Source organism: Octopus bimaculoides, chromosome 5 (genome assembly GCF_001194135.2).
Source record: "Octopus bimaculoides isolate UCB-OBI-ISO-001 chromosome 5, ASM119413v2, whole genome shotgun sequence".
Taxonomy (NCBI): Eukaryota; Metazoa; Mollusca; class Cephalopoda; order Octopoda; family Octopodidae; genus Octopus; species Octopus bimaculoides.
The window spans coordinates 23,231,959-23,247,750 of record NC_068985.1 but is presented as its reverse complement, the minus strand read 5'-3'; the positions used below and the strand labels follow the sequence as shown (position 1 = coordinate 23,247,750).

At 37.8% G+C, this 15,792-nt stretch overlaps 1 protein-coding gene across 1 annotated transcript in view; it reads right to left on the bottom strand.

Moving 5' to 3' along the window:
• Positions 1 to 441: 441 nt before the first annotated feature.
• Positions 442 to 15,792, bottom strand: part of LOC106883586 (ribosomal RNA-processing protein 7 homolog A) — a 23,131-nt gene continuing 7,780 nt past the window's right edge. The window contains exons 4-8 of the mRNA XM_014934658.2: positions 12,526 to 12,655; positions 9,069 to 9,166; positions 7,053 to 7,196; positions 3,401 to 3,449; positions 442 to 555 (exon numbers count right to left, since the gene is read on the bottom strand). Coding sequence (XP_014790144.1) covers positions 470 to 555; positions 3,401 to 3,449; positions 7,053 to 7,196; positions 9,069 to 9,166; positions 12,526 to 12,655 — 507 coding nt within the window. The 3' untranslated portion in view covers positions 442 to 469. The remainder of the gene's footprint in view (positions 556 to 3,400; positions 3,450 to 7,052; positions 7,197 to 9,068; positions 9,167 to 12,525; positions 12,656 to 15,792) is intronic.

Here is a 15,792-nt window from a genome sequence, read left to right as displayed (position 1 = left end):
AATATAAAATATAAAGAAACCTAAAGTTAAAAGAATAAAATATCTTACGATCGTTTCACGGATATTACTACACTCGCAAAGTGATCTAAAGATCAACTTATTATTTGCTCAAGATAATTGAGCACGCAACATAAGTTCAATTATATATTCTTTTAGAATATTACTTATAAAAGTTATATATATATATGTATGTATAATGAGTATATCAAGGCACTGCCAATAAATCTGTGTATGAAAAAAAAAATTTCTAGTGGTATTTATCCAGTGTCAGTTATGTATTTTTGCTGAGAAGGAACTTAGCCATTTGATGCATAAAGATCAACAACAATAAATACAGGACAAAGTTCTGGGGATTATATAACTGACTACAATCCCCAAAGGTGGGACCCCATTATAGTCACAATCTAGTGACTGTAATTAATAAATGAATAAAAGAATATACATTTTTATAAAAATATAATAATTTATTCTAGAAGGGTTTGAATTTCCGGGCTGCTTTCATTAAAGCTATCTTCTGTTTGTCTTCTTCAAATTTTTTCCGCAATTCCTGTATTCCTAGAATGTTGAAGGAAATAATCATTTTAAAATTTAACACATTTATTAATTAAACATTAACACATAAAATATAAAACACAGTTTAATGTTCAGGATGCTTATTAGAAAAAAAATGCACAGATCCAGAGTTGAGGCTCAAAGTTCATAGTAAGGCTTGAGTGAAATGTCTTGTGCAATGTTTGATGGGTGAGACACAAAAGACAACTAGACACATTAGGTGGGCTTGTAGAGAGATATGTAGCTTACTTGTTCAGAAGAGTATGTGGTAGAAAAGACAGATAAGAAAGAGTATGTTGATATATTATATCACTGACTGAATCTTTGTCAATCAGATGGACAATTTCTTTTGAAACTGTAGTTTAGGCTATTTGAGTGGCTGTGTGGTAAGTAGCTTGCTTACCAACCACATGGTTCTGGGTTCAGTCCCACTGCGAGGCACCTTGGGCAAGTGTCTTCTACTATAGCCTCAGGCTGACCAAAGCCTTGTGAGTGAATTTGGTAGACGGAAACTGAAAGAAGCCTGTCATATATATGTATATGTATATATATATGTATGTGTGCTTGTGTGTCTGTGTTTGTCCCCCCACCATCGTTTGACAACCGATGCTAGTGTGTTTACGTCCCCGTAACTTAGCAGTTCGGCAAAAGAGACCGATAGAATAAGTACTAGGCTTCCAAAGAATGAGTCCTGGGGTCGATTTGCTCGACTAAAAGGCGGTGCTCCAGCATGGCCGCAGTCAAATGACTGAAACAAGTAAAAGAGACATAAGTAGTGCCAGTCTAGGTATGTGAGCAGTACACTGTGAGTTGCACTTGATACCTGTAGAAGGTCAGCAACCAAATAATTTCTGACTCTGAAGAGAAAGTTTAATTTTGAGAAAGCAGCTTTAGCAATGTTATAGATATAGGGTTGTTATGAAAAAGAAGATATCATAAATGAAGCATTTACAGTGAAGATTTTAATATTGTTGTTTATGAGAAAGGAGGGTGTAGTGTTACAGGACTGTTTTACTAGATGCATTTTGCTGCTAATAGATGTATGTAAGAAACACAACTATGCTGAGACATAACAGAGTTGATAAAACAGAGACTGCAGATAGCTTTATAAATGTATGCAACAACAGAACATTATGAGGAAATTTCAGCCCCAAAGACTGGAGTGTAATAAGCAAACAACTTAGTCAGGTAGGTGTGCTATGTCTGGTGGAACAATTTATAGATATCAAGGATGACAACATTGCTTTAGCTAAATACCGCCAGACTGGCCCTCGTGCCGGTGGCATGTAAAAGCACCCACTACACTCTCGGAGTGGTTGGCATTAGGAAGGGCATCCAGCTGTAGAAACTCTGCCAAATCAGAATGGAGTCCGGTGTAGCCATCTGGTTCGCCAGTCCCCAGTCAAATCGTCCAACCCATGCTAGCATGGAAAGCGGACGTTAAATGATGATGATGATGATGAATGAATTAATAAGGCTTGACAAAAAAAGAAAAAAGAAAAAAAAAAAGCAGATTTCTAGTAGATCTGGTTCTCAAATCAAAACTGTTGATAATAGAAGCAATCATTTATGACTCACTATCACCTTTGAGATGTTGGAAATGTGGCATGTGGCAACAGGTTGGCAAATAACAGGGTCTGAAGATTGCTGATTGAGAAGATGGATACATTTAACCAAGACTAGGGAAAATAATGTATATGTGATATGATGGACCAGGAGCACTTTAATTAGGGTGGAAAAATGTCATATTTCTTTATGGCAGAAAGATCATAAGTGATCTGTTTTGACTTTCATAATGAATTTGTTTCTTTTCCCAGCTTCATTATAATTGGAGTGGAGGCGCAATGGCCCAGTGGTTAGGGCAGCGGACTCGCGGTTTAGATTCCCAGACCGGGCGTTGTGTGTGTTTATTGAGCGAAAACACCTAAAGCTCTGCGAGGCTCTGGCAGGGGATGGTGGCGAACCCTGCTGTACTCTTCCACCACAACTTTCTCTCACTCTTACTTCCTGTTTCTGTTGTACCTGTAATTCAAAAGGTCAGCCTTGTCACACTGTGTCACGTTGAATATCCCCGAGAACTACATTAAGGGTACATGTGTCTGTGGAGTGCTCAGCCACTTGCGCGTTAATTTCACGAGCAGGCTGTTCCATTGATCGGATCAACTGGAACCCTCGTCATCATAAGTGATGGAGTGCCAACAACAACATTATAACTGGATATTGATGGTAAAGCCACTAACTTTTTAAAAATCTATGCATTATCTCCCATCTGAACTTAGTGAAGAGGTTTTTGCCCGTGAAAAGTAATGGGTTCAGAACTGCAAATTAATGAAGCACGTCAAGTATATACTGTTCTTGCTGTTTGGAGAAAAGTATTTCTTTACATGTGTCTATTTACATGTAGCTGATTACACTATTTAACCCATCAGCATTCTAATTACTCTATGAAATGTAATGCTTATTTACTAACATTGTTTTGACTTTAATCATGCATTATCACATAGCTCGACAATGTGATAGTTTATTTTTAGAATGACATCATAGGGTAGAAGGGAAAAAAACCAAATCTGGTCAGTTTGAATATAAAACAGGCGAATATCTGGACTGGATATGACCAGTTTAAAGCCAAACATCTTTGTCAGATAAGAAGACACACCTTATCATCATCTTTGATGCCTTGTCAACATTCTGCCGGCTCAATAAAATTCTTTGGAAAACAATGTTAAAAAAATGAAAGCTACAAAACAGAAGAATATAATGGTCCAGTCCAAAAAAAGAAAAAAGAATTTATGCATGAGTCAATGATGATAAAAGATGCTACTGACAAAGAATAAATTAAAAGACTTACGATTTTGTTGAGTTTCTTTCATTTGAAAAGTGTAAAAATCTAATAAGTGCTACAAAGAAAGTAAAAAAAATGAATACTTTTAATAAAGAAATGGGTATAAACATCATAAGAATTATTTACAATAGCAATTTTTCACAATCAACAGAGGAAATTCTTCAATGCATTTCTTTGTATTAATTACTTCTGAATCTTAAATTTCCAACTTGTTGCATACTTTTTGGTATCACAAAATAAACAACAGAAAATAAGTGACTTCCTTACATTGTGTGAATGTTTAGTAGAAAATGGATAAATCCGAGATAAAATTTGTATTATTTAGTTATGGATGAAATACAACATAATCTGATGTGGAATAAATATTTCATCATTGAAACAATTTGTTCAAAACAGAAACAAGTAGAAACCCACAACAGAGAATAGGGAGTCACATGAACATGCCCATGACAAATCAATTAGATAAAATTGCAAGAAACGAACCCCACAATATTTGGGAAACAGCTTTAAGAACTAACTTTTACCAAATGCAGAACGACTTGCTTCTCTGCAGAAATAACTGCCTAAAATAGTCCCTTTCAATCAATAATCTGTTCACTATGTAGAAAAAGACCATGTTACACAAATAATGCCTTAGTAGAGCCAACTATAATTGCAAGTTATTGCCCTTGACTGTTGAAAATTAGCTAAAAAAATCAAATCTACCAAATAGATTTGTCTGTTATACCATTTCATTCAATGCAGTAATATTATTGCGTAGTCTCCCTTGGTTACTAATAAATTACTAATGAAAATTATTCTGAATACATCATCCGTTCTTTATAAAATATGAACAAATGATTGTAATTTCTTGGAACCAATTGACTAGAAGAGGGTAAAGTAAGCTGTTGGGCAGTGTCTGAGTGTCATGTTTTAGCCCTCATGGCAAAAGCCATGTCTGTACCCAATTTGAGAAAAGAGACTAAGAGGTAAGTGGAAAGTTCTGAAAGAATGGTTTAAGCAGTTTCCTATATGAACCTTTAATATAAATTAAATAGTTTGACTTTGTAAAATTTGAAATTTAAAAATTCAAAATCAGAAAGTTTTTTTTCATATAAATTGTCATGTTTTTATACAAAGGTGGTGCACTAGCATGTCATGTAATAGTGATGACGATCACAATAGTATTATCAAACATTATTTTAATATCTGCTGTTTCCATGTTCAATAATCTTGCAATACATCATCTCCCTACGTTTCAGTCCATTCATCATTTCATTTGAGAAAATTTTGCTAAAGCCCTGTCTAATTACTTTTTAGCCAACCTTTAGTTTGCTGTCATTACACCTCCATCATGAAACATCTCTTCACATTACATGCCCATATCAATAAAACAATCTCTTGAATGAATTTGCTCATGCATTTAGTTTCCTTCGTAACTAACCTATACCAAACCTTAAACCTTGAAAGTTAATACTGTGCTTGACTATCATCAACATATTCCCATCCGTTTCATTGAATCAAAACAAACAGAATCATAATTCTAACCATTCTGTTTGTTTTTTTTTGTAAAGCAGGAAACCCCTCTGCCTTCAATAGAAAGAGTAATTCTTCAAGCCTCTTTCAGTGTTCTTCACCATAGTCTGTATGTAACTACAAGCTCAAATTTCAGCATTAATTAAATCACTCATATAATAAAACTTAAGACAAAATCTAAGCAGTCTATGAGCTTTTAAATCATAGCTGATTCATTCTGTTAGCTACTTTATCCCATAGTGCCCATATAAAGTTCCAATCACCTGTCAGTCTACTAGAGTTCCTTCTGTATAATTTTTATATCAGGTCATCCCATAAGTTCTGTCTGAATTTTGAACAAAGAAAACAAGTGATCAAATGTTATATTTAATTAAAATTTAATCATCAATGTACTTTCTCTGATTATCTATGACTTCCTTCCATTATTTACAAGATTTTTAATCATCCCATCAATGTAAATCTCTTTTGGTTTCAAAGTGAAGAACTCTGAAATGTCAGTTTCGACTTCCTCCTGGCTTGCGAAAGTTAAGTCCCCCAAATGATTTTGTAAACTACGGAATAAGTGGTAGTTTGAAGGAGCAAGGTCGGGAGAATAAGGTGGATGAGGAATTTTTTCCCAACCAAACTCTTCGATCTTCTGTGATGTGATCTTTGCAGTGTGGGGTCACGCATTGTCCTAATGAAACATCACTCCTTTTCAATTCACTAAAGTGGGTCTTTTTTTGTTCAAAGCTTGGCTCAAATGCTCTAATTGCTGACAGTAGACTTGAGCATTGATTGTTACATTAGGTGGTAACAATTAAAAGTGAATTACTCCTTTGCAATCCCACCAGATAGAGAGAAGAATCTTTTTCCCATGAAGTTCCCTTCTCGGTTGTGGTTGAGCCTTTTCCCTTTTACCAAGCCACTGTTTATGACGTTTAGCATTTCGACAGAAGATCCACTTTTTGTCACCAGTCACAAGTCTATCCCAAAAGGGTGAAATGAGTTTGTGAGAATGGAGAGAAGAGCAGATGTCAACTCGGGATCTGCAGTTGCTTTTGGACAATTTATGAGGCACCCATTTTCCAAGCTTAGGAACCTTTCCAAGTTGTTGAAGATGACGATGAACAGTTGTATAGTTTGAACTAAGCTTTATTGCCAATTCTTCAACTGATAATGCAGGATTTTTTTGAAGTAATGCCTCAAGGAGCTTATCAAACTCAACTGGATGTCCTGTTTGATCTTCAAGGCTGAAATCTCCACTTCTGAATTTTGCAAACCATCTTCTGCAAGTTTTTTCATTCAAGCATTCTTTCCCATAAACTGAATGTATGTTTCAAGTCATTTTGGCTGCAGAGTTTCCTTTTTTGTACTCATAAAGCACTATGTGCCAAATGCTCTTTGGATACTCCCATGTTAGAAAGAGTTTTAATCAAAGAAATTTTAATTCTATTATTCTGTAAAATAATATTTAGTTTAAATGTACACAAATGCATAAAAATAATTTTTAATTCCATTAGACATTCTAAAATACTATTAAATTTCATTCAATTTTAAAAAAGGTGAAATCGAACAGAACTTATGGGATAACCTGATATTTTTGTGCTAAGCACTAACTACATAGTAATCAGTTCATGTTTTATTTTGCCAGGTTATATTTTAGATATGAGAGAAAAATATTGTATTTGTCAGTTATTCGATATTTATGCAGTTATTCTCAATACCCGTCTAACTGCTACGAGTCCATTACATTCACTAAGTTCTCGTTTTCAATTCACTCTACACCTTAAACACTATCCATATTAGCTGTGCATTCAACACTTATTAGATAGTAAAAGAATTTATTTCCTGCCTCAATGTATGATTCAAACAGTCCATGATTTTCAATGGTTCACAACATAATTGTTTATACCAATACACTTGGATTGCTTAAACAATCAATTTCCAGTCACTACACCTAAATTCTGTTAAACCTATTTCCTGAGCATGTCTATTCCCAAAATGATATTAGGTTGCCAAAAGACACAAAACGACAAAAATGAAGAGGGAGAGAAGCCCTTCTACAAATTCATCCAAGTAAAGCCAACCTTACAAAACAGATATTAAATGATTATAGATAGAAATGACAATGAATTTTTACATTAAATGAATATATATTTACCGCTTCAGTTCTTTTCTTCTTTTGTTTTCTTTTGATGTATCTTGAAACCTTCGGTTGATTAGCTTTTACTTTAGACAGCTTTGTGACCTTCATCCAGCCTTCTGCATCAGTGTCTTCTGTTTTCCGTTTTAATTTCTGCTTTTCCTGACAAAAAAAAAAAAAGGTATTTGTTAAATTTGCCATTACAACAAGCAATCAGTCAGTCTGTAGCCTACATGTTTCAGCCGTAATAGGTTTTAGTACACAAACAAGACAAAAAAGAGTATTTTAAGTTTATAAACTGAAGAAAGATTGTCTGGGCTAAAGTGCAAGAACAGCCATATAAAAGTGCATTTTGAGAGAGAGAGAGAGAGAATAGAGGTTAAGATCCTCTATTGTTGTTGTTTGGCTTTTGAAAATCTCTGCTCAAGCAGATCTGTGACTATCATATCTTCATTTGTTTTAAACACAATGTTTCTAGCAGAATACTTATTCAGCAGTGTCCTCTTTTTAAAGATGGTAGGGTGTGACTAGAGAGAGAGATTTAGGCTTTCATTTGTAACAGATTGAGCAATCATGTGGAGACACTCTCAACAATTTTCTTGGGGTAGAACTCAACAAATATTTCAGTCAAATAATACGAGTAATTATGTTCAACTTAGGGAAGAGTGAGTTGTGCTGTACACCAGAGTGTTTTTTTTCACTAATACTGAGTGTCACAGTGTGACCTGGCTTCTTGTAAAAGCAACATCCAAGTTAGTTCATAAGAAGATTCTCATGTTTGACAACATTTAGAAAAGAGAGACTACAGATGTGTTATATCAATAAAGATGTCTTCAATGGATTTAGACTCTATGGAGTCTGCACTGGTAGTTTTCAAAGAGAAAAAGAGATTCATGTTGGTGTAGGATGTAACTGTTTATGGCCATCCCATCATGTTACAGAGGGATGATGTGAAATAGTAGGTTATCATCAGTAGTTGAGAAAATAAGAGAAAACTGTACTTCTTGAACCTGGGATATATTTCCATAACTCAAGAGTAAATATTCATAGAGATGACTGGCCTTCGTGCCAGTGGCACGTAAAAGCACCCACTACACTCTTGGAGTGGTTGGCATTAGGAAGGGCATCTAGCTGTAGAAACTTTGCCAAATCAGATTGGAGCCTGGTGTAACCATCTGGTTCACCAGTCCTCAGTCAAATCGTCCAACCCATGCTAGCATGGAAAGCGGACGTTAAACGATGATGATGATGATGATATTGTTTTTGATGCAAGGAAAGAATATGCTCAGTCCTAGTTGTCATAATGTAGTCTAGTGATTGAAAGATTTATTGAATCCAATAGCTTAGAGGCAGCATATTCACTTTCACATCTCATTGTAATCTTTTTTTTTTATTCTTCACATCTTTAACCCTTCTGATGCCAACATGTCTGAGACTGCCCCTGGTTCTGTGATACAAATCTCCATTTTTTAAAGTGATCTAGATTTAAAAGCTTATATCAAAATTTCTTGTTAATTTATGTATCAAACACCAGCTAATGTGATAGTTATTTTATTGATTTCTTTAATATTTTCAAAATGAATTAAAACAAAGCTAGTGTATTTCGACAGAAATATGGTAACAAAAAGGTTTTAAACTGTTGGCGGTGACACATAAAAGCACCCACTACACTCTCGGAGTGGTTGGTGTTAGGAAGGGCATCCAGCTGTAGAAACTCTGCCAAATCAGATTGGAGCCTGGTGTAGCCATCGAGTTTCACCAGTCCTCAGTCAAATCGTCCAACCCATGCTAGCATGGAAAGCGGACGTTAAACGATGATGTTGATAGTGTCTTAACCTCACTTCAAGACATCTGATTCAGTCGCCATTTTATCACACATCCATATCACCCATAACAAGTCTCTCTCTGTCACATTCAGAGCCAAATGCTACATGAAACTTTCCCTTCTGAGAAGCATTAAATTGTGAAATGATCCCTTCCCAAATTAGAAGTAACATTTCATGTTTTTGATGGAAAAAAGATCCAAAAAATTACCAATTCCTGTTTTTCATCATACTCTTTAAAATAATCATTCAATTCTTTCTTCACCACATCAGTGTTTTCACTATTGCCAGCATAATCTTTGCACCACTCTGAATGTAAACAAAGATTCAATTATAAATATACTTATGAGTAATATATGCATATTCAGCAAAATAGATGATTTTATAAAATCAGGTTGACCTGAAGAAACATTCACAAGAAACTATTAATCAGACATACATTCACAAAACTGCATAAATATTTACATATTCATCTTTATTATATCAACACACATTTGAAGGTGCATGGCTCAGTGGTTAGGCTATTTGGCTCATGATTGTAAGCCTGTGAGTTCAATACCTGGTAGTGTGTGGTGTCCTTGAGGAAGACATTTTATTTCAAGTTGCTCCAGTCCACTCTGCTGGCAAAAATGTGCTGTACCAGTATTTCAAAGGATCGGCCTTGTCAAGTTTTGTGTCACACTGAATCGCCCTGAGAACTATGTTGAGGGTATGCGTATTTGTGGCATGCTCAGCCACTTGTATTTAAATTTCACGAGCATGCTGCTCCATTGATTGGATCAACTGGCACTCTCACCATCGTGACTGACAGAGTGCCAGTTACCAACACATGCACATATATACATACCAAAAGCAGTAATGTTTTGCTGTTTTGCGGTGTGCCCGTCCTTCTCACCTCCACTACGTGTACTGGAAGTCTCTATCCTCTGACGTCTATCAGATATCTCTCCCATGAACACCTCCAAAGGCTTAATGTACCCCCATCCCTACTTAGGCTTTATCTCCTATGTAAAGTAGTGATCATGTAGTGCATAAAAATGATAGTGTAGTGTATGCAGGTTGAAGGCTATTGTATGTTTATGAGTTCTGTCAAATGCAAGCTTTCTTTTTAGGTACATGACACTGCTGTCCCCCATCCCAGGGTCTCATGAGCCCACACTTCCCACACCCTCAGGGTTGGCACACTGAAAGGTAGGTCTGGTGAGATTGTTGAGATGTTTGAACAGAGACATGTAGATTTGTGCAGCATCCAAGAAGTAAGATGGAGTGGAAGTTCTGCTAAGTTCCTCACAGGCAAAGAACATAGGTACAAAATTTTCTGGGCAGGGAACACTGACGGGGTCGGGAGCGTGAGTATACTTCTTGCAGAGAAATGGGTTGATAAGGTAATCAAGGTAGTCAGAGTCTGTGATAGAATACTTATGATTAGATTAGTGCTGCAACATGGGTTAGCAACCATTATCTTGGCATATATCCCTCAGCTGGAGCTACCTGATGGACAGAAAGACCAATTTTATGACACCTTGCAGACTACCTCATTGATAAATGACAGGGATCTTCTCTTTGTTGCTGGTGACAAACATGCAGTGGGCTTCCATGGCGTACATGTAGGTTATGGTTTTAGTTCCAGCAAAGAGGAGGGAACCATGCTGCTAAAGTTCTGCGATGCAAATGATCTTATGGTTTGTAATACTAACTTCAGGAAACCTGCCAGTTATCTATTTATTCACCTACCAATCTGGTGGACACACTAGTCAAATTGATTACATCCTCACCAGGAAATGGGAAAGATGGCTACTTATAAATGCCAAAACCTTCCCAGGTGAAGAATGCACTCCACAACATAGATTAGTAGTTAGCGACTTCAGGATCAGAACTAAAAGGGTGCCCAGAAGATGATCAGCATGGAGAAGAAGGGTCTGGAAGCTTAATGATCTTGCAAATGGACAGAGATTTAGAGGCGCATTACTCAAAGCTTTTGACAAAAGAGAGGAGGATATAGCATCATATGATGTGGAAGACAACTGGAGGTTTCTACAAGACAACCTGTTGAGGGCTACTGACCAGAACTGTGGATGGTGCAAAGTCCCCTCTCGAACCAAGATAACGTGGTGGTGGAATAATGTAGTTGATAGGGGCCATTAGGGACAAGAAACAGGCATGGAACGACTGGAAGAATGGTGGTAGCAGGGAATTATATCAGATTGTCAGAAGGGATGCTAGGAGACAGATTTACTTAGCCAGAGGGGAAGCAGATAAGAAAAAATTTGACAATGTTCTACATCATGAGGACCAAAGGCTTGAAGTGTTTTGTGTTGCAAGACAGTGACTGAGAGAGAATTGTGATGTCATAGGAGAGAAATGTGTCTGCATGGATGATGGCTCACTTGCATTTAATGAGGTTGCAAGGAGAGAGAGACTTGGAGATGCCACTATGAAAGGTTGCTAAATGAAGAGAATGAATGGGAGTAAGAGTCTGCCAGATGTTGACCCAACAGAAGGACAAGCTATCCGAATTGACAATACTTTGGTAGATAAAGTAATTAAGAGTATGAAGACAGGAAAAGCTCCTCAGCCCATCAGGAATCCCCGCAGAGATGCTTAAAATTTCTGGCGATGTCGGCTATAGCCTAGTCACCCGTATTGTTAACCAGGTGATACATGAAGGAGTCATACCCAATGACTGGTGTAGCAGCACCATAGTCAACTGCTACAAAGGTAAAGGTGATGCATTAGATACGAATAATTACAGAGGTATCAAGTTGTTGGATCAGGAGATGAAAGTCATGGAGAGGGTCATAGCTCAACTAATTAGGGAGAGAGTCAGTCTAGATGAGATGCAGTTTGGGTTTGTGCCAGGAAAAAGCACTATTGATGCTATATTTCTGGTAAGATAGCTGCAGGAGAAAGCCTTTGACAGGGTCCCCCAATCCTTTATCTGGTGGTCAATGAGGAAACTAGGGATAGATGAGTGGTTAGTGAGAACTGTACAACCCACTGATCCATAACACAGATGAAAGCAATTACATGTTTAAAAAGAAGATCATGCACCATAGCTTGTTGTTATTTCATGCTGTTCTAGGACTGTGACATACATTTTGCTATAGTGCATGGGTCAGGGAACTTTTTTTAACCAATTACCCCAAATATATTTATGCTGATGTTACTCCCTTGATTTGAAAGGAAGGAGATCATAGATTCTTTGAATTCAGAAGGTTTATTGAATCTGTTTACATGTCCATTACACTGGATAAAGGCAGTATTGCCAGAAGAAAAATTTCTGACGTAAGAAGGAACACATTTGTTTTGTAAAATATAATTTTACTTATGTCTAATGAGTCCTCATTACCCGCCAAAATTTCATTTTTACCCCACTTGGGGTAATTTACTCTGGTTCACCGACCCCTGCAGTAGTGGCTTACTCTGTGGGGTTAAACGAGACAAACAATGCAAATTTCATCTATTTTGCAATTCAGTCTACTATAAGATGATTGAAGATTCAGATGGTGGTTGCAGCAGTTACAAGCAAACTTCTTAACGACACACCCACAAAGTCACTATAACAAATTAAACAATTTAAAAAATTTCCAATTAATTTGGTTATGATGAATAAATATTTCACAAAAAATTCAGGAGAAAGTAAATCAATAAAGAAAAGCAAAGCATACTTTTAACTCCAGTGTTCTGTGTAAGGTATTCCTTTTCTTTTATTAAGATTCCCACATTATCTTTAAATATCTTCATAGCTTTTGTCACACAGTTTTCATTTTGGAAGACAACATATGCCACTTTGTAACACTAAAGAAAGTAAACAAATAAATAGATAAAGCAACTGATAAAATGTATATTTTTAACACAATTATAAAAAATCAGTCATGAAAAACAACAGTATACAAATCGACTGAGATGAGACATACAGCAGTGGGGGTAGGGGCCTACCCAGGAGCCAATCAAGGAACTTCTTGGATTCAGAAGTACTCGGACTATCAAAGGCAAGTGACCTCTGCAAGCTACATTCTTTAGTCTACAGATACAACTATTCTAGTGAAATAATATGACAAATGTGCTTAAAGTGAAGAAACATAACCGCTATCGGTGATATACAATATCATTACATGGCATTTGAGTGTAATTTTCTGTTGCAAGCATTTGATCTGAAGATAACATTGGCTCTTGAGGTGCAAACCTACAAGGGGTGTATGAAAAGTTTTGAGCCTAACCTAGAAACGGGGCTGCTATATAGCTGAAACAATTTTTTCTGGTAAGTGCAGTCTTTTCAGAGTATTCTTGCTCATTTTCATGATTCTGATATTTTAATTCTTTTGTTGTTGCAGATTTTTGAATAAACAAGCTTCGAGTTTACAAGGAAACTAGAGAAACTGAGTATCGCGTTGTCATAAATTACCTTCATTTGAAAGGCATGACTCCATCAGAAATCCATGAAGATATGGTGAGTACCTTAACAGACAATGCTCCTTCATATGCAACAGTCAAAACGCTGGGTAAATGAATTCAAGCGTGGCAGGGAGAGTGTGGAAGATGATCTCAAACCAGGGAGACCTCCAACTGCAACCACCAAGGACCATCTTGACCTTCCTCTTGGTATGATATTGCGAGATCGACGAATATCATGACGTCAGATAGCCGAGAGACTGAGCATCTCAACTGAATGAGCAGACAAAATTGTGACAAAAGAACTTGGGTTCTCAAAGGTTTTTGCAAGGCGGGTCCCTTGAATTTTGACTCCTGAACAGAAATGCACCAGGTGCACTTTGTCCATGAGTAATCTGGAACTGTTTGAAGCTGATGAAGAAAATTTTCTTGTTCGTTTCATTACTATGGACAAAAGTTGGGTCCATCACTACCAGCCTGAAACCAAAGAACAATCAAAGCAGTGGAAGCACACATCATCCCTTACCCCAAAGAAGGCCAGGGTCATTCCTTCAGCTGGCAAGGTCATGGCGTCCATTTTTTTTGGGATTCTCAAGGTGTCTTGCTGATCGATTACCTTGAAAAGGGTCACACCGCGACAGGGATGTATTATTCCCAACTACTGAAATGCCTCCGAGAAGCAATCAAAGAAAAAAGGCCAGGAATGCTCACCAGAGGAGTCCTTTTCCATCACGACAATGCTCCCGCCCACACCTCAGTGGTTGCCATGGCAACAATTCGTGATTGTGGATACAAACTTGTTCCCCATCCACCTTATTCGCCCCCTCTGACTTTCATCTATTACCAAAAATGAAAAAAGCCCTGGCTGGTCGCCATTTTGCCAGTGAAAATGACGTCATAAATGCTGTAGGAAGTTTCTTGGAGTCCCAAACAAAAGAGTTCTTCTACGCCAGGATAATGGCGCTTCAGCACCGCTGGAGAAAGTGTTCAGCCATCAAGGGGGACTATGTTGAAAAATAAATCATCAGAAGTCTTGTACCATGTTTTATTTTTTGGAGGCTCAAGACTTTTCAGACACCCCCTCGTATATATAAAATTTAAATAATAAGGGTGACAAATTGAATATTAAATTTTAAATAAATTTGTTCCCTAACCGGCAAAATTCACTGCAGTGAATTATCTCCGCCAAAACGAAGACATTTGAAATATAACCCCAATGTAATTGGTAGAACTATATACATGTCTAATTTTATGCGGACGTCTTGTGTATAGTTCTGCAAATTATATTGAAAAGAACGATTGTACTGATGAGCTACGGACTATTACGTAAGTAATTTTCATTAATAGCAAAACCGGTCTATGATTAATTCTTTATATTATGTATATTTTCAATTGTCTTGCTTGCTTATGTTCTGGTGTTTGCTGAATTTTCTTGAGAGCAATCTTTTCTTAGTAGTCAGATCATAGGTGATCTACTTCTAGCATAATAGATGTCCACTTAGTAGTCATCCCTATTATATTGTCGTTTAATGTCCACTTTCCATGCTAGCATGGGTTGGACAATTTGACTGAGGACTGGTGGACCAGGAGGCGACACCAGGCTCCAACCTGATTTGGCAAAGTTTCTACAGCTGGATGCCCTTTCTAACGCCAACCACTCCGGGAGTGTAGTGGGTGCTTTTACATGCCACTGGCACGAGGGCCAGTCAGGCGGGTACTGGCAACAGCCACGCTTGAAATGGTGTATTTTACGTGCCACCTGCACAGGAGCCAGTCCAGCAGCACTGGCAACGATCTCGCTCGGATGTCTTACTGGCAAAAGCTACGCTTGAAATGGTGTATTTTACGTGTCACCTGCACAGGAGCCAGCCCATCGACACTGGCAACGATCTCGCTCGAATGACTTTTCACGTGCCAGGAAGGCGACGTTGATAACGATCACGCTGGTGCTATTTATGTGCCACCGGCACGGAAGCCAGACAGCTGCTCTGGCAACGATCACGCTCGGACGGTGCTCTTAGTGCTCCACTGGTACAGGTGCCATCATGATTTTGCTTTCGCTTGCCTCAACAGGTCTTCGCAAGCCGAGTTTAGTGTTCCTGCAAATTTAGTTCAATTTCGATTTCACTTGCCTCACCATGTTTAGTGTCCAATAAAGAAATGTTACGAGTAAGTGGGCTGGCAACATCCCTGGCAGAGGCCTTGGATTTTGGTCTTCCTTGGCCTGCTGGGTCTTCTCACGCACAGCATATTTCCAATGGTCACGGTCACAAGTCATTGCCTCGGTGAGGCCTAATGTTCGGAGGTCGTGCTTCACCACCTCATCCCAGGTCTTCCTAGGCCTGCCTCTTCCACGGGTTCTCTTAACCGCTAGGGTGTGGCACTTTTTCACGCAGCTATCCTCATCCATTCTCACCACATGTCCATACCAGTGCAATCGTCTCTCTTGCACACCACAACTGATGCTTCTTATGTTCAACTTTTCTCTCAAGATACTTACGCTCTGTCAGGTATGCACACTGACATTACTCATCCATCGGAGC